Genomic DNA, 15,117 nt, shown 5'->3' on the forward strand with positions numbered 1-15,117 from the left:
TTACGTGCTAGCATATGACTCGCGCACTCTATTCTTATATCTCTATGGTCCCATCACCAATGACATAGGGCCCGCCCCGGGCCGCTCTTACTCTCCTAAGCTGTGGTGGGAGTTGCTTTCACCAAAATTATGGACCTTTGATCGCGTATAAAGCTGGGTCTAATCAACCAAATCTTAAAAAATTATATATGAAATAGGCGTAGAAAAGACTGAAAAATATAATAAAATTAGAAATAGATCGATATCTCCAAATTTGCGAAAGTTAGAACAACCACAAACATTTCTATCAAAATTCTAAATTTTATTAAAAAAGAACCGCTTTACCGATCATCGCCAAATTCAATCCCAACCTTCCTTATATGATACTCTATCGATTAAAAAAAAAACATCCCGATATCTAAAAAATTACGGAAGTTATACCATAAACAAAAAAAAAGATACACACACATATACATACACACAGACATTTTGTTCAAACGTGATTTTTCGACGTTTTAGAACATAAGCAACACATTGGCATTGAAAACTCAAAAAACAATTTTTACTTCTGTCTTTTCTATCTCTATTTCATATATAATTTTTTTAAATTCGGTTGATTATTAGACTTAGCTTTATATGCGATCAAAGGTCCATATACGAAATGGTAAATGTTTAATATAACGCTCTCCCCTCCTATTTTCTTAAAACTTTGTAAAATTGTTTATTTCTGTGTATAAAAAACATTCTGAGAAGGAAAATCGTCGCTCAGGTCTCGTTTTTTTTTAAATTTAATTTTAAAATTTTGATGTCAGTAAGGTAGGAAAATGATAATTTAGGTTTTAAAAGTACTGCGCAACTTCATTTGAAGGTCACGTGACAACTTTCTGCTAATTAAATACAAAATATCTGCTTAAAACATGTGTGTGCCCTCCCAGATAGCACAGTTGATCTTTATGAATTCATATAAAGATCAGATTCAGATCTTTTTGAATTCATAAAGATCAGCTGTGCTATCTGGGCTGCTTTAACGAAAATCACAACTTTTATAAAGCAGTGCATACACACGTGTGTGTCCTGTTTTAACGAAAATCACAACTTCTATAAAGCAAGGCATACATAAGCTCAGAAAAAAGAAAAAAAAAAGAAAATTACGTGTGTGTGTGTGTGTGTGTGTGTGTGTGTGTGTGTGCCCTGCTTTAACGAAAATTACAACTTCTATAAAGCAGGACATACACACGTGTGTGTGTGCCCTACTTTAACGAAAATCACAACGAAAATCACAACTTCTATAAAGCAAGGCATACATAAGCTCAGAAAAAAAAAAGAAAATTACGTGTGTGTGTGTGTGTGTGTGTGTGTGTGCGTGCCCTGCTTTAACGAAAATTACAACTTTTATAAAGCAGGACATACACACGTGTGTGTGTGCCCTACTTTAACGAAAATCACAACTTTCTATAAAGCAGGGCATACACACGTGTGTGTGTGTGTGTGCGCCCTGCTTTAACGAAAATCACAACTTCTATAAAGCAGGGCATACACACGTGTGTTTGTGCCCTGCTTTAAGGGCGGGGTAAAGTTAATTCGGCGAAAAAAGGCATGTTTTTAAGATTTTTTTTTGGCGTAACGGATAGTGTTTGTTTATTGAAAAATTTACATATAATAAAGTAACATTTGAACAACATTCTCCTAAATTTTCATTGCAAAATATTCAAAATTGAGCGAGTAAAAATTAAACCCCGGAGGCGCCTCGAAAAAAAGTTGGTTTGCGGTGTGCACCATAACTCGCAACAGAATCATCTGAAACAAAAAAATCAAAATGCATTTGTTAAAGGAGATGTTTCTCGAGGTAATGACGGGAAGATTTTTTTTTTCGATTTTTCGATTTTTCGTAGCACTTGGGAGCCAAAAACCCGATTTTCACTAAAAAAAATCGGCTAATTTGTTGTTGAAAAATTAGTAATTATTAAAAAAAACAAAAAAGCTCTCGACAATACCTGGTGAATTATGTGAAGAAGTACTGTGCAAAATTTCAAAGCGATTGGTCCAGTAGATTTTGAGTTATCGTGCACACGGACTTCAAATATGACAAGTCTCAGAAAAACGGTTTGAAAAACGCAGAAGAGTTTGGTCGCTTAGCGCTCATTGCACATAAGTTTGAGAACACTTCTCGATTGCATAAAAATCTGAGAAAATTCATGCATATTAAAGGTACTCAAAAGATTAATTTTGCATAATAATAATTCCAAAATGTTATTAACAAAATGATGAAAAAAAAAAATTAGTCAACAAATTTCCCCACAACCCAATTTTTTTTCGTGATTTGTTCATTTTTCTGAATACGTATGAATTTTTTCAGATTTTTCAATTATCTTTGAATTTTTAGAAATTCAAAATGAAACTCGATAATTTTCTTATACTCACTCAAAGTCGTCGATGCCAGGTCCGTAGAGCAAAAGGCTTCCATCAAGATGATCGAGAGCATCTTTTTGTCTACGCAAAACTCTTTCTTCTTTACTGTCGTGCGCCGCATGCTCCTCATGACCTCATGCCTCGAATATACATAACGGGACCGGAACAGGCCCGTTTATCAAGAAATTTATTCGGGGTCGAAAAATACAATAGCGCGCCGCGCAACTGCCGCCCAGGTATAAAACCCGGCATGGAGCAATAGACGCTCAAATACTCATAACTTCGTCAATTTTACTCTGATCGACTTGAAATTTTAACACAATATTCTTGAGATATTATGCATTCATTTAAAAAATTAAAAAAAATGGAAAAAAAAATTTAAATATTTTACCCCGCCCTTAACGAAAATAACAAGTTCTATAAAGCAGGGCCATACATACGTGTGTTTGTGCCCTGCTTTAACGAAAATCACAATTTAGCAATTTATCAATTTTGGCCACGTACAGTATTTCACAACCATAAAATTTTAACTTAAATGGCACCGTTAATGAGTATGCGGACAACTTAATTTGTGAATATAGTAACAAATGAAGTTGCGCAGTATTTAAAAAACGTAAATTATTATTTTCCTACCTTACCGACATCAAAACTTTAAAATTAAATTTAAAAAAAACGAGACCTGAGCGACAATTTTCCTTCTCAGAATGTTTTTTACACACAGAAATAAACAATTTTACAAAGTTTTAAGAAAATCGGAGGGGAGAGCGTTATACTAAACATTTACCTACGAAATTTATGAAAACAAAGCTTCCTCTATGAGGAAGCAAAATTAATTGCTTTAAAATATAAAATCGATTTTATTATATTATATTATATATTTAGGCAATCATAAATGTTATATAGAAAAATAATAGAAAAGCATTACAAAATGGTTTTAGCCTTTTTTTCTCGTTTATAATGTTTTGACGTAGAACTACGTCTTTCTTAGGGGGTATGGGGGTATGACTGCAACGTTTTCATGCAACGTTTTCTTTTTTTTTTTAAGCTGATTTTATAGATTTTTGTTAACTATTTTTGTTACGCGCCGACTCCGGAACTATATCATAATTTGAGTCATTTTTGGCTAAAATTTATATGTAATAAATCTGTTCTTATCAAGATGTAAGGTAAATTTATATTATTTGTTCATTGTCGTCAAAGTCGCCATTGTACCACTTAATATAGTCAATTTATATTATAGTGTCGATCTCTGAAAAACTATGCTTTTTATCGTTACAGTTAATTTAATGGTACATATATGATTGCCACGATTGAACGGTATAACTTTTCGGGACATTGTCTCATTTCTATATGATTTCGGGATTGCGCCCTTTTGGCACATAGGACCGGTATCACAGTTTCCGATTAACGTGATCCTCCGATTAAACTCACTCTGCATCTCTTTCTAACTGTCCCTCTAGAAAGAGACGAAGAGTGAGTTTAATCGGAAAATCACGTTAATCGGAGACTGTGATACCGGCCCATATAGAGCCGATTTCACAGTCTCCGATTAATTTGATCCTCCGATTATATAAACTCACTCCGCATCTCTTTCTAATTGTCCCCCTTAGAAAGAGACGAAGAGTGAGTTTAATCGAAGGATCAAGTTAATCGGAGACTGTGAAATCGGTCCATTGTCATAGTTTTCAATTTTTGTGATATTGATTTTTCGGGACATGCATGTTCACCAAAAGCGTAATCACGACTAGATATCGCGATTCTCGAGATCTCGATACTCGATACAATCGAAGCAGCGAACCTAACCTAACTTGTGTCTTGCATTCGCAGTGCTCCTCTGTTGTGTACGATGTTTACTGTTACGGTCGATATTTCTTCGTTAAAGAATACCGTATCTTGATTGATATTCGTGGCAGATCGTTTTGTTAATCCGACGAATAAAATAAATCAGCATCCTGCATTAAATATTATAATCGATGTAAATACACTTGTATATTGTACCTACGAATCTAAAAAAAGCCAGCAAGTGATTTGTTTATTTCCTTTTTTCGTTTATTTTATAATTTATAAAACGTTTCTATAAGTTATTAAACATTCTTTATGCTTATTATAACATAGTGTGTAACGTTAATTAACAGAATCATGTAAAATTGTAACGTTTTATTTTATGATGTTTTACGTAATTGACTTATGTGGGTTTGAAAGAATTAAAATATCTTATGACACCGTTGGTTATTGAAATTTAAGAATCGCAGAATAGGCTCACTGTAATACTTATCGTATATATATATATTTTTTTTTCTGTTAGAAAGATGGATAATATCTTTGGGAAGGAAGATTCTGGGGATGAAAGAGATGGCGAACGTAAAGATGTTGACAAATATAAAGATATCAAAGTTAATCTAGCGCAAAATTCAGGATCTAAAGATAGTGAAGCTATGGAGATTAGTAGTATGCAAGTTAAGGTGCAGATGCTGTCAAAACATTAAACATTTAATTCAATTTTATAACTTATTTTTCAAGAGAGTTAACTAATCATTATCTGTATTACTTAGGCGGAGTTGTTGGAAGCAATGAGCTCTCGATCGCAGTCGGATACTGAAGAGACTGAAAACACAGGATCTAATTCTACCTACCGAGTTGTGGAAGCAATAGAGATTGTGAAGCACGAATTTGACAGAAAGGAAGACGAACAGACTGCAGAGGATATATTCAGTAATGATATTATGATACCTCGCGCCAACCCAGTCAGTACGAAAGAAAGGCGGGAGAGTAAGGAGAAGAGCAGAAGGGAGATAGAAGAGGAGGAGAGAGAAAAGATGCAGTACGTATTTGACGTCTTGCAAGTTTATGTGCACGTATAACAAGTTTATTGCTTGACTATTGAGGAATATATTTGAGAACTTTTCTTTTACAGAGTACTAGTATCCAACTTCACTGAAGATCAATTGGACAGATACGAGATGTACAGACGATCTGCATTTCCAAAGGCAGCTATAAAGAGGGTACGCACCTTATTTTTAGTCGTTATGTACAAAAGAAATAGCCGTTTTATTAAAGAACTATTATACTAAATATGTTTCACAGATTATGCAAACCATAACAGGCTGTTCGGTGTCTCAGAACGTTGTCATAGCTATGTCGGGAATTGCTAAAGTATTTGTTGGCGAGATTGTTGAAGAAGGTACGAGCTCTTTCTTAAGGCCATTGCACGTAACAAAGTTTTAGTCGTAATCGTAAGACCATAAGAAAATAGACCAATCACACTCGATTATTCTTCGAGCGTGAGGAGAATAATCAACTGTGATTGGTTTATTTTCTTACGGCCTTACGATTATGGCTAAATCTTTGTTACGTGCAATGGCCTTTATAAGTACGGTTAGAATATTGGAATTTAATTGCAGATTATATTGTGCTTGTTTTATAGCTTTAGATGTTATGGAGGCCCAGAATGAAACTGGTCCATTACAACCAAAGCACTTGAGAGAAGCTGTCCGCAGATTAAGACTGCAGGGTCAAATACCGAATGGTCGAGCGCACAAAGCTTTTTTCAGGTTATGATTAGTCTAATATTTGCGACATTTTAATACAATGCTTCTCTTAAGGGAATCCTGCAGCCGTATGATTTACCGACATTTTCGTTTTTCGATGGATCTTTTAATTGGCTTTACAGAATTGCAAGTTTTTGGTCTAGAATTAAAGTACGCACAAAAATCTAGGGTAGAAAACGCGGTTTTATATCAAAAACACCAAAAAATTAAAAATGTTACTTATTTGGGCACATACAGCTGTCACCTGACGACAATATTTACTTAAAACAAAAATTTTGCAGTTTATACATACATAATGTTTATCATCTGCCCTTGGGAAAACATGTAGGAATAATATCGTGCAAGTAGAAGTAAGATTCAATACGTACAAAAAAAGATCCATCGAAAAATTATTTTAGTAATGCAAATACGGATACAGATTGACAAGAAGAGCAGCAACAGTAGTTGCCGGATCTTGCGTAAGATGACGAGCAATCGAAAAAAGGACAGATGTCATTTCGTTAGATAAAGACAGATATAGGGAAAACAAAATTAGAAAGGTTGACATTATCGACATCGAGGAAGTTTGCCAGTCACTGCAGGATCCCCTTAAGCCCATTCTACAATAGCCGTAAAGTATGCGTTAAGACGTAAGCAGTAAGCTATTAACTAATAGGATTTTTACAATCCAAGAATGATCGACTGTAGTTGGTCAATTTTTACTGCTTACGTCTTAAAACATACTTTTACGGCTATTGTAGAATTGGCTTTATAAAAGCCTACCGATATTAGATTTTATGAGCGTAATCTAAATATAAATTATGTAATTCGCCCAATGATCAAAACTGTACTTTTTATACGTATTAAATTACTATGGCTATTCAGCTTTTACATTCAAAGCGTTATCGGCAGTTAGTTAAAATTTATAAATATGTGGTAAATGTTTTACTAGCAATCGTTTTATATTTTTCATCTTCACGTAAATTAAGTCGAACATAGTCACGTATTTTTATATCGAAAGCAAATATTAATACATAATGATTATCAATTTTAAACAGTTATTATTAACAGTTATTATTAAAGCACATAGAGCAGGCAAATAGCAAAATATTTTATTATAAACTCAGTACACACGCATGCAATCATATGTAACATACGCATATTCATATTTCGGGAGTTTTATGAATACAATAATATATCTTATGTGATAAGAAAGTCTGATGATAACTTTTAATTATCTATATGTAATTTCTTACAACTTACAATTAGTTATATTTTTATACACAGTCAAGATCTTTATGATGTATAATCTTTATAGCATTTTTAAATAGAAACTAATGTAACGTTTTATATTTTGTTGCTATTGGACTTTTTTATCGTTAAATTATTAATATTTGATTCTACGTAAATCTATAAAAGTTTAATTATCAAAATATGTAATAATTTTCGAAATATGTATTATTCTGCAGGAACATAATTATATATAAAAATATTAGTTTCTTTTAAAAAATAGTGATAAATTGTAGTACAATTACAAAAGTTAGGGAAATGAAAGATATTTTAAAATAAAAGAAAAAGAGAAAGACAGTGTAATATAGTAAAAATATAGAAAACTACAGAACAAACTAAGAGCTGTTTTATTATATTGTTACAATCTATATTTTTCATCCTGTTTGTAGGAATATTTATTTAATGTCTCTGATTTTTTTATTTAGTTATTTAACTATGAAAACAAGATAATAATATATTCTCTGATTGATAAGAAAAAATATTTAAATATTCTCTCTCTTGCGTTTCAGATACCGTGTTTATACAGTATAATATTGTATTATTTTGTATTATTGTGATTTCGTCGCATTGTGAATTTAGACACAGAGTACGGAGTTTTTTATCGATATTTATACATAACCGCACGATATGAGAATCTGAAATGAATATGATATGCAAGTATTACTTAAACTAATTTGGACGTATAATATTTACTTCGGATGCGTAATTTATGAAGTATTAAATTTTCCGAGACCCTGCATCGTCAGAGCATTTGCAATTAATGTGCCGAATTATGAGCACAATATAGTTATATCGATTACCGATCCGTATAATGAATCTGGCAAAAGGTAAAGTTGCCACGTTTATTCAAAGAATATTATTCTGTATGTTGTTTACACATACAAATGTTTTGCGATATACAAATTCTTTATCGTAATACAAATATCTGTTAATTTCTTAATTTCTTTATAATTATAAGAATGTGAGAATTGCAAGGATTATTTTGCATACGGTGAAAAATAGTTTCTTCGTTGCTCTATAAAAGAAAGATAAACGTTCTCATTTCTGTATACAGCAAGCATACTTGCCGACTCGGTTTATTCGGTAGTTCGAAGTGTTCCAGCAATGAAAGACGCTATTATTCGGACATTTATTCGCGATCGTGTCATCACTCCATTCAACAATTTACAACGGATAAACCCAAGGTTCGCAAAAACCTACGCATATATTCTATAACTTTGATGATTCCTATATTTGCAAATATTTCATATTAATTTTACGTACTATAGGTAGAAAACAAGACATTGATCTCGCTACAGCGTTATTGGAAAAGCGCAATAAGAAATTTCCACTTGTCCTACTCTCAAACGGACGCCGATGTGACCTATCGGCGAAAGTTGCTTAGCTACGAGCAAAACTTTTTTGGAACTCGCCCTACGAGAAGTAGCAGGTTTCATAACGGGATACGTGAAGTTATTCTGACAGAAGCATTGGGTCTAACGGAGAGGAAGCGCAATGTCGCGGCAAAGGATATTGAATCGAACGACGAAGATATAGGTGATAAGACAATGCAGAAGACAATGTAACAAATGCATTGAATAGAAAGAAATTCGTCTCTTGACAACCAATCTTCGAAATCAAGGATTAATTTTAAACCAAATCAGAAACCAACTTCGTTAATAAATGATTAACGATACGAATTTTTTATTCGATCTAATTAATTGTGACTATTTTTATTAATAAAATAATCGTAACGACGTTTCGACCACTGCTTTTGATCATTATAATCATTACAACGATTTTAAGAGAAGTGATTTTAAACGATTTTTAAGTGAGTGATTTTAAAGAGAATTATTGCTTGTAAATATTAGCATCAAAGTTACATTGATTGAGAGGGATCAAAATCCAGGGTCAGGACGATTATTATTAATAAAGAGAGCCAGTTAAGTCGAATAAAAAATCCTTATGATTAATTTTAAAATATTCGAGTAATATGACGATTGACCGTGATTGAGACACAACGGAGTCTAGAAAATAATTTGTCACGATGACATCTCTAATCTCTTTCATCGATTTCTCTTACAATATCCTTTGTGAGATTAAAATAGCAGGTACACAAATGTTAAATAATGCATCTTGTAAATATAAAATAATGTATAGACACTATTCATTACATATAAAATTAATGTCATAAAAATATGCAGCGGAATAGAAAGGATTGGAAAATAAATTTCCAATCCGGTTTTATAAGTTCGCACATTTCATTATTCCGCAAAACGGACTTCAACGAATTTCTTTTTGTTGTTTTTCGCAGCGTTCGCTGTGAAATCGAAGTAACATCGAGTGAAAAAAAGTGAAACTGCGTTTTATCTTTGCCTCTCATTGTAGATTCGGCGGCGTGGGACAATTGGAGTATTTGGAGCACGTGCAGCGTGACTTGCGGGCAAGGACGACAGGTCCGTTGGCGTCACTGCTTGTCTGCAGATTGCATCGAAGGTCTGAAGAAGGCGCAGTTGAAGAGATGCCGTCTCAAGGATTGCGGTACCAAAGGCTTCCTCGGTTGGCTCGGGATAAAATCATGATCTGTTTGCGACTTACGAAAGCAAGCAATTGACAAGGCTTCTCGACATCATTATGCGAAAAGTACTAATACTAAGTGGTCTGGAGAATGCACAAACAAAAGAGTCCTTTGCAAACTATCAAGAAAAGAGTTTCTATTGTCTCTCTTTGCCGAAATAAAAATTATCTAATTGAATTAACAACAGGAAAAATACACAATATTGTAGGCATTGATCCATAGATATTTTCTTTGATGAAATTTTCACCTTGTTTCTCAAGATATATTTGTATTTTATTGTGACAGCAAAAACTTAAACTTGAAAAATAGATTTGAAATATACATATTAATACGTCTAATGTATGCAATGCGTGTCTGGAAATATTATTAAACTAGATTGAGTTTTATGATACACAGAGATACTTCTTTTTATGACTACTTTATAACAACAGTATATATAGTAGTTGTTTTTTATTTGAAACTTCATATTTAATATGGATTACTTCATCATATTTAATGCGGATTTAATAGTGATGTAGAACAAACTTCAGTGCGATATTCCGTATATAATATAAATATATTAACATTAATGACAACGCAAAAATATATGGATAGAAGCCGATTGATCCTTGTTTACTTCGCTACACTCGTGTTTTTTATGGGTAATATTGCTGCAAAACATTTATAATTCAAATACAGTATCACTTTTCTATGCAAAATAACTTTTCAATTTTAGCCTTCAAAGAAACCATTTCAGAAATTGACAAAGTATCGTCAAATATTACACCTACTGTCGTTGAAAGTGATATCGACACATTAAAGATAAAGTTGGATAAACTCCAACGCAAAAATTATGATGTGTTTCGTGATATCGATAATGATGATGAAGAGGAAGATAATATCCGGCCGCAAATCAAACGAGGTAGTAATACAATCTCGATTGCGTGTAAAATCAACTATTTACCAATTTAAAAATATAATTAAAATTTACTTAATATAATTGAATATTGGGAATTACAATAAAAGCATATCGTTAGAATATATGTATATTGCTATTTGTATTATCATCAAAATTTTCACGCTACAATACATATATGTTTGTACAAATTTGCATAATTCATAGAATTTTTATTTGTAGCAATGCATTTATTCGCGGAGTACATCAAATAAATTTATAATCAAAATATCGGATACCTTTGTGCAACACAAAAATTATAACTTGGTTTGCGTATCTGAAAATTATGATTATATAATAAGTGGGTTAAATGACGTACGAGGGATAATAAATAAATAAATAAGAGTGGGCGCAAGTCTCGTGTGCAATCGCGGGTCGCATATCCGTCAGCGTTTGTGGCTTTCACCGAGACCGGTTCGAGATTTAGATACCTTCCCAGTATCTCAGTACCGATTTATCGGAACGAACATGAACAACATTTGGGCAGTGCGTGGATGGAAATTTCCACGAGCTGTATTACTCGAATATCTTCTTTATGCACCATTATACCACGATTTCAAATTCTTGCAATGCAGGAGTGCTTTGTGCAACATGGCGTAACATAAAATTGTCTTATCTGAAAACAAAATCTATGCTCCTTTTGCCCTAATCATTAAATTCCATCAAATTAAAGAACTAAAACTTGTAACAATATAACATGAGACTCAAGCAATAGATGGAAATTTCCATTGGCCGTTTGACTCTTTCCTTTAATCAGAAATTCTCGCATTGACCAAATAGTGTTGCAAAATTAATACCGAGAACTCTTTGGCAACATCTCATATAATTTATCTTTCTCTGAACATGATTATAAATCATATTAAAGGAAATATAATCTTAATTTCTAGTTATACTAAAATCCAATTTAAACCAGATTATGTGTATGTGTGCGTATATGTGACGTACGTATGAAGAAGAATAAGTGAAAGGTACACACACACACACACACACACACATTCAATAGGTGGAAGTTTCCACGGAATCTGCGTGTTTACTGGAAATGTTTTTTAATTTTTAACTTCACGCTCCCTTCTCTTTAAAGGGAACCAACACAGTACCATACCAAGTGAAAGTTATCAAGAATATTTGAGATGATTGGAATGTTCTCTGTTTTATTTAATGTAGTCTTTCACTGACTAAAAACTTCTATAGTAGTATAACACTGAGAGTTCTTTATTCGCATTTCGTAGAATCTCTCTATGTATTTTTGTTTTATATAAATTATCTCACGTTACGTAATTATATCGACCTGACATAATTATACCAATAGACAGTATTTAGTTATTCTTAATTTTCCAGTCATTAAAATTTGATTTTTATTTATATGGTTAGATTAAATGACCATCTTAGGAATAAAGATAAAAATAGTGTATTTATTCCTAAGATGATCATTTAATTTAACCATATAAATATAAAAATCAAATTTTAATGACTGGAAAATTAAGACTAACTAAATACTGTCTATTGGTATAATTATGTCAGGTCGATATAATTACGTAATGTGAGATAATTTATATAAAACAAAAATACATAGAAAGATTCTACGAAATGCAAATAAAGAACTCTCAGTATTATACTACTATAGAAGTTTTTAGTCAGTGAAAGACTATAATCACGCGACGTTTTTATGTATCATATAGATTATACATGTTTTTAATATGACAAAATAATATAATTCAAAATTTAATTACAAATTAATATTATGAACTTAATATTATATTTTAAATTTTATTCAGAGCGAGCCTTTTCTGAGTTTAATTTTGATTCTTTGATTTTTTTTCACGTTACAAGGGGAATAACTGGTGTTGTATTATTTCAGAAAAAAATAGCAGAGAACCAAAAATATGGGACCAATGGGGCAATTGGTCAACATGCAGCGTCACTTGTGGAATAGGAAAGATCATGAGGTGGAGGCATTGCATAGGCGGACGTTGTTCCTTGGGAGAGAAGAAAGCTCAATTAAAAACTTGCACTTCCGCAGCATGTTAGACCACTTTACACGCACAATGTAGCATTAAGGAAATTTGCACTGCTTGAACAATGGTAATTAATTAAAAAGGAAGCGTGAAGGTGAAAAATAGAGAGTATTTCAAATGAACGGTTTTGTGGAAACTTTCATTTGTTACTTAAAATTCGTGTACCTTTCATCTTTCATACAGACTTTTTCAATAAATGCGTTTTTATTTCAGAAAATTATATCAGAATATTTTATGCTTTGTTTAATGCAGGATACAGCAGGATTTTGAGAGGTTTAAGAGTGAGATAAATAATGTTTTTATTGTAACATTTTTACAAGCTAGGAATATCCTACAAATTACTGTATAGGTAATCATGTTCCTAATAAAATACAGTATACATAAAATCTTGCTAATCAAGTTACTGTTCGGTGTGATAAATGACAAAAAATATAATGGAATAAAAATCTGTTATAGATTTATTTAATGTTCTTCAATCAATTTCATTTTCTTTTGGCATAGATATTACTGATTCTATACAAAGTTACAAATACTTTTCTTAATCTAATAACAGGTACTTCATAACTTAAGCATTTTTTTTATGCATACGTTTTTTATTCTCTTTGAAAATAGTCATCAGACCTATAAATTATGGGCGATTTATATATTGGCACTGCACTTGATGCGACAGGTTCCTGAGTTTTCTTCTAAAAAATCAAAAGTAAATTCAAGTTGCTTCAAGTTGCTATTGTATATAATTTTATGGATAACAATCGTACAAAGTGCACAATTATTTAATAACTTAAAGTATACGCTAAGAATGTACCCTTTGAGTAAGTTGTACTTACAAAAAATGATAAAGGATTTAATATCCCGAATAATCTATCCGATACACCTAGGTCAGCTTCAGCCTTGTCTACAGCAGCTTCCAGGGTGCTTAAATTCATGTTGGCCATTGCGACAACATGCTCCAACGCATCTATTCTTTTGCGAAGAATTGCCATACCGTCCTTCATGTGCTGTAACTTTGGAAGATGTTGCTGCATGCATTCGGCACTGCTATTCTCCACCTTGCGGGACAGAGATATTTAAAGTTTCATCAGAATATACTGAGTCGTTCGTATTCTATCTGGATTCCTGGCTAACCATTGCAACAATCGATTGGAATTCCTCTAGTCGTATCAATGTATCCTCTATGACATCGTGGACATTTTTCATCTGAAACACGAACACGAGTCATTTAATAACTCCTCTCAAACAACTGGATACCAATATTGTGGCAAATGGCACACTTGCCTGATTGCTCCAGTCCACTTTTGCGTAATTGGCGTAGTCTTTAACCAATTGCTCGGTCAACTCCGTCGTATGCGAAGACATCTCCTAGTCCTAATGCTATTGCAATTAAACAAATAGATATGCGTGAGGATTTTTAAATGTTTAGGATGAGACAATCTTAGTATCACGTCTCCGACCAATTACTTATCAGTTATTTAACACAAAATTTCGAACCTTGTTATCCTTTTTTGCTCCTTTTAAACAGGGGAATCCTCTTAATTTGTTTCTCTTTCCCTTGAACAGGGAAACCTCTTCATATGGCTCGTCTATAATAGCCGCAACAGTATGCAGTAAGACGTAAGCGGTAAGCTGTTGACTAATGGGATTTTTACAATTCAAGAATAATCGACTGTGCGGTTGGTCAATAGCTTACTGCTCACATCTTACTTTTACGGCTATTTTAGACGAGCTATTAAACGAAGGGTATGCGGACGAAGATTGAACTCACGATCCTTCAGTTGTTATTGTTATTAATCATTCGCACTCACACGAAGCCACACGTTATGACTACTTATGACAAATATAATAGATATGTGTGTGCTATTATAGGTTAGAAAATATAAGTATACACGCAAAACGTCTCGCTAACGCTCGTTGAAAAATGGTGAATGTAATTCTACAATTCTGACATATCGCCCGGGATTAATAAAACGTTGGATCGCGGTCGAGAATCATTAATTTGAGAACTATCCTATCGTCGGAGATACAGGTGTCAACAATACTGTGTGCTACCGATTGTTACGGAACGAAGACTGTCGTGCGCGACATGCGACATCTTGAATTTCATATATTTACATCCGATTAATTAAATTGAGAGTTAAAATTTATATTAAAACGTCCTAAGAAAAAATTTGTCATATAATCACATATAAAATATGTTTATATGATATTGCTATACATTGAAAAAAAAATGTGTTAATCCGAAAAAATATTTAGTCCGATACATTCAACTAAACATTTTAGTTAATTTAACTAAACATTAGTTGAATTAGTCAATTTTTGATTAAAAAATTTTGATGGTTGACAAGAATGCACTATACCTTTTTTTAGTGCAACTTATAATAAATTAATTAATTGTTGAAACAATTTAAT

At 32.6% G+C, this 15,117-nt stretch overlaps 2 protein-coding genes across 13 annotated transcripts; one reads left to right on the forward strand and one right to left on the reverse strand.

Moving 5' to 3' along the window:
- The first annotated feature begins 4,185 nt into the window (after positions 1-4,185).
- On the forward strand, positions 4,186-12,940 carry LOC112460975 (transcription initiation factor TFIID subunit 11-like). Of its 4 annotated transcripts, none has more exons than XR_003041504.1 (10): positions 4,186-4,363; positions 4,694-4,850; positions 4,941-5,209; positions 5,303-5,390; positions 5,473-5,569; positions 5,813-5,939; positions 8,260-8,389; positions 8,474-8,741; positions 9,573-9,827; positions 12,555-12,940. XR_003041504.1 is itself a non-coding variant. In XM_025025961.1 (9 exons), exons 2-9 carry the CDS (start codon positions 4,698-4,700, stop codon positions 9,764-9,766), a joined length of 1,326 nt encoding a protein of 441 aa, XP_024881729.1. In that variant the 5' UTR covers positions 4,186-4,363; positions 4,694-4,697; the 3' UTR covers positions 9,767-10,663. The 4 variants fall into 4 exon arrangements, 2 of the variants coding, with proteins under 2 accessions (XP_024881729.1, XP_024881730.1); XR_003041503.1 differs by lacking the exon at positions 12,555-12,940 and adding an exon at positions 10,478-10,663; XM_025025961.1 differs by lacking the exon at positions 12,555-12,940 and having other exon boundaries at positions 9,573-10,663.
- A 203-nt stretch (positions 12,941-13,143) lies between these two features.
- LOC112460976 (biogenesis of lysosome-related organelles complex 1 subunit 4) lies at positions 13,144-14,794 on the reverse strand. Of its 9 annotated transcripts, none has more exons than XM_025025972.1 (6): positions 14,474-14,794; positions 14,200-14,219; positions 13,987-14,082; positions 13,837-13,908; positions 13,539-13,760; positions 13,144-13,397 (listed from the first exon to the last, which is right to left on the reverse strand). In XM_025025972.1, exons 3-6 carry the CDS (start codon positions 14,065-14,067, stop codon positions 13,305-13,307), a joined length of 468 nt encoding a protein of 155 aa, XP_024881740.1. In that variant the 5' UTR covers positions 14,068-14,082; positions 14,200-14,219; positions 14,474-14,794; the 3' UTR covers positions 13,144-13,304. The 9 variants fall into 9 exon arrangements, with proteins under 9 accessions (XP_024881740.1, XP_024881738.1, XP_024881737.1 ...); XM_025025970.1 differs by having other exon boundaries at positions 14,200-14,259; XM_025025969.1 differs by having other exon boundaries at positions 14,200-14,291.
- Positions 14,795-15,117: the final 323 nt, after the last annotated feature.

This window comes from Temnothorax curvispinosus, unplaced genomic scaffold, assembly GCF_003070985.1.
Source record: "Temnothorax curvispinosus isolate PA1 unplaced genomic scaffold, ASM307098v1 QBEX01010941.1, whole genome shotgun sequence".
Classification (NCBI taxonomy): domain Eukaryota; kingdom Metazoa; phylum Arthropoda; class Insecta; order Hymenoptera; family Formicidae; genus Temnothorax; species Temnothorax curvispinosus.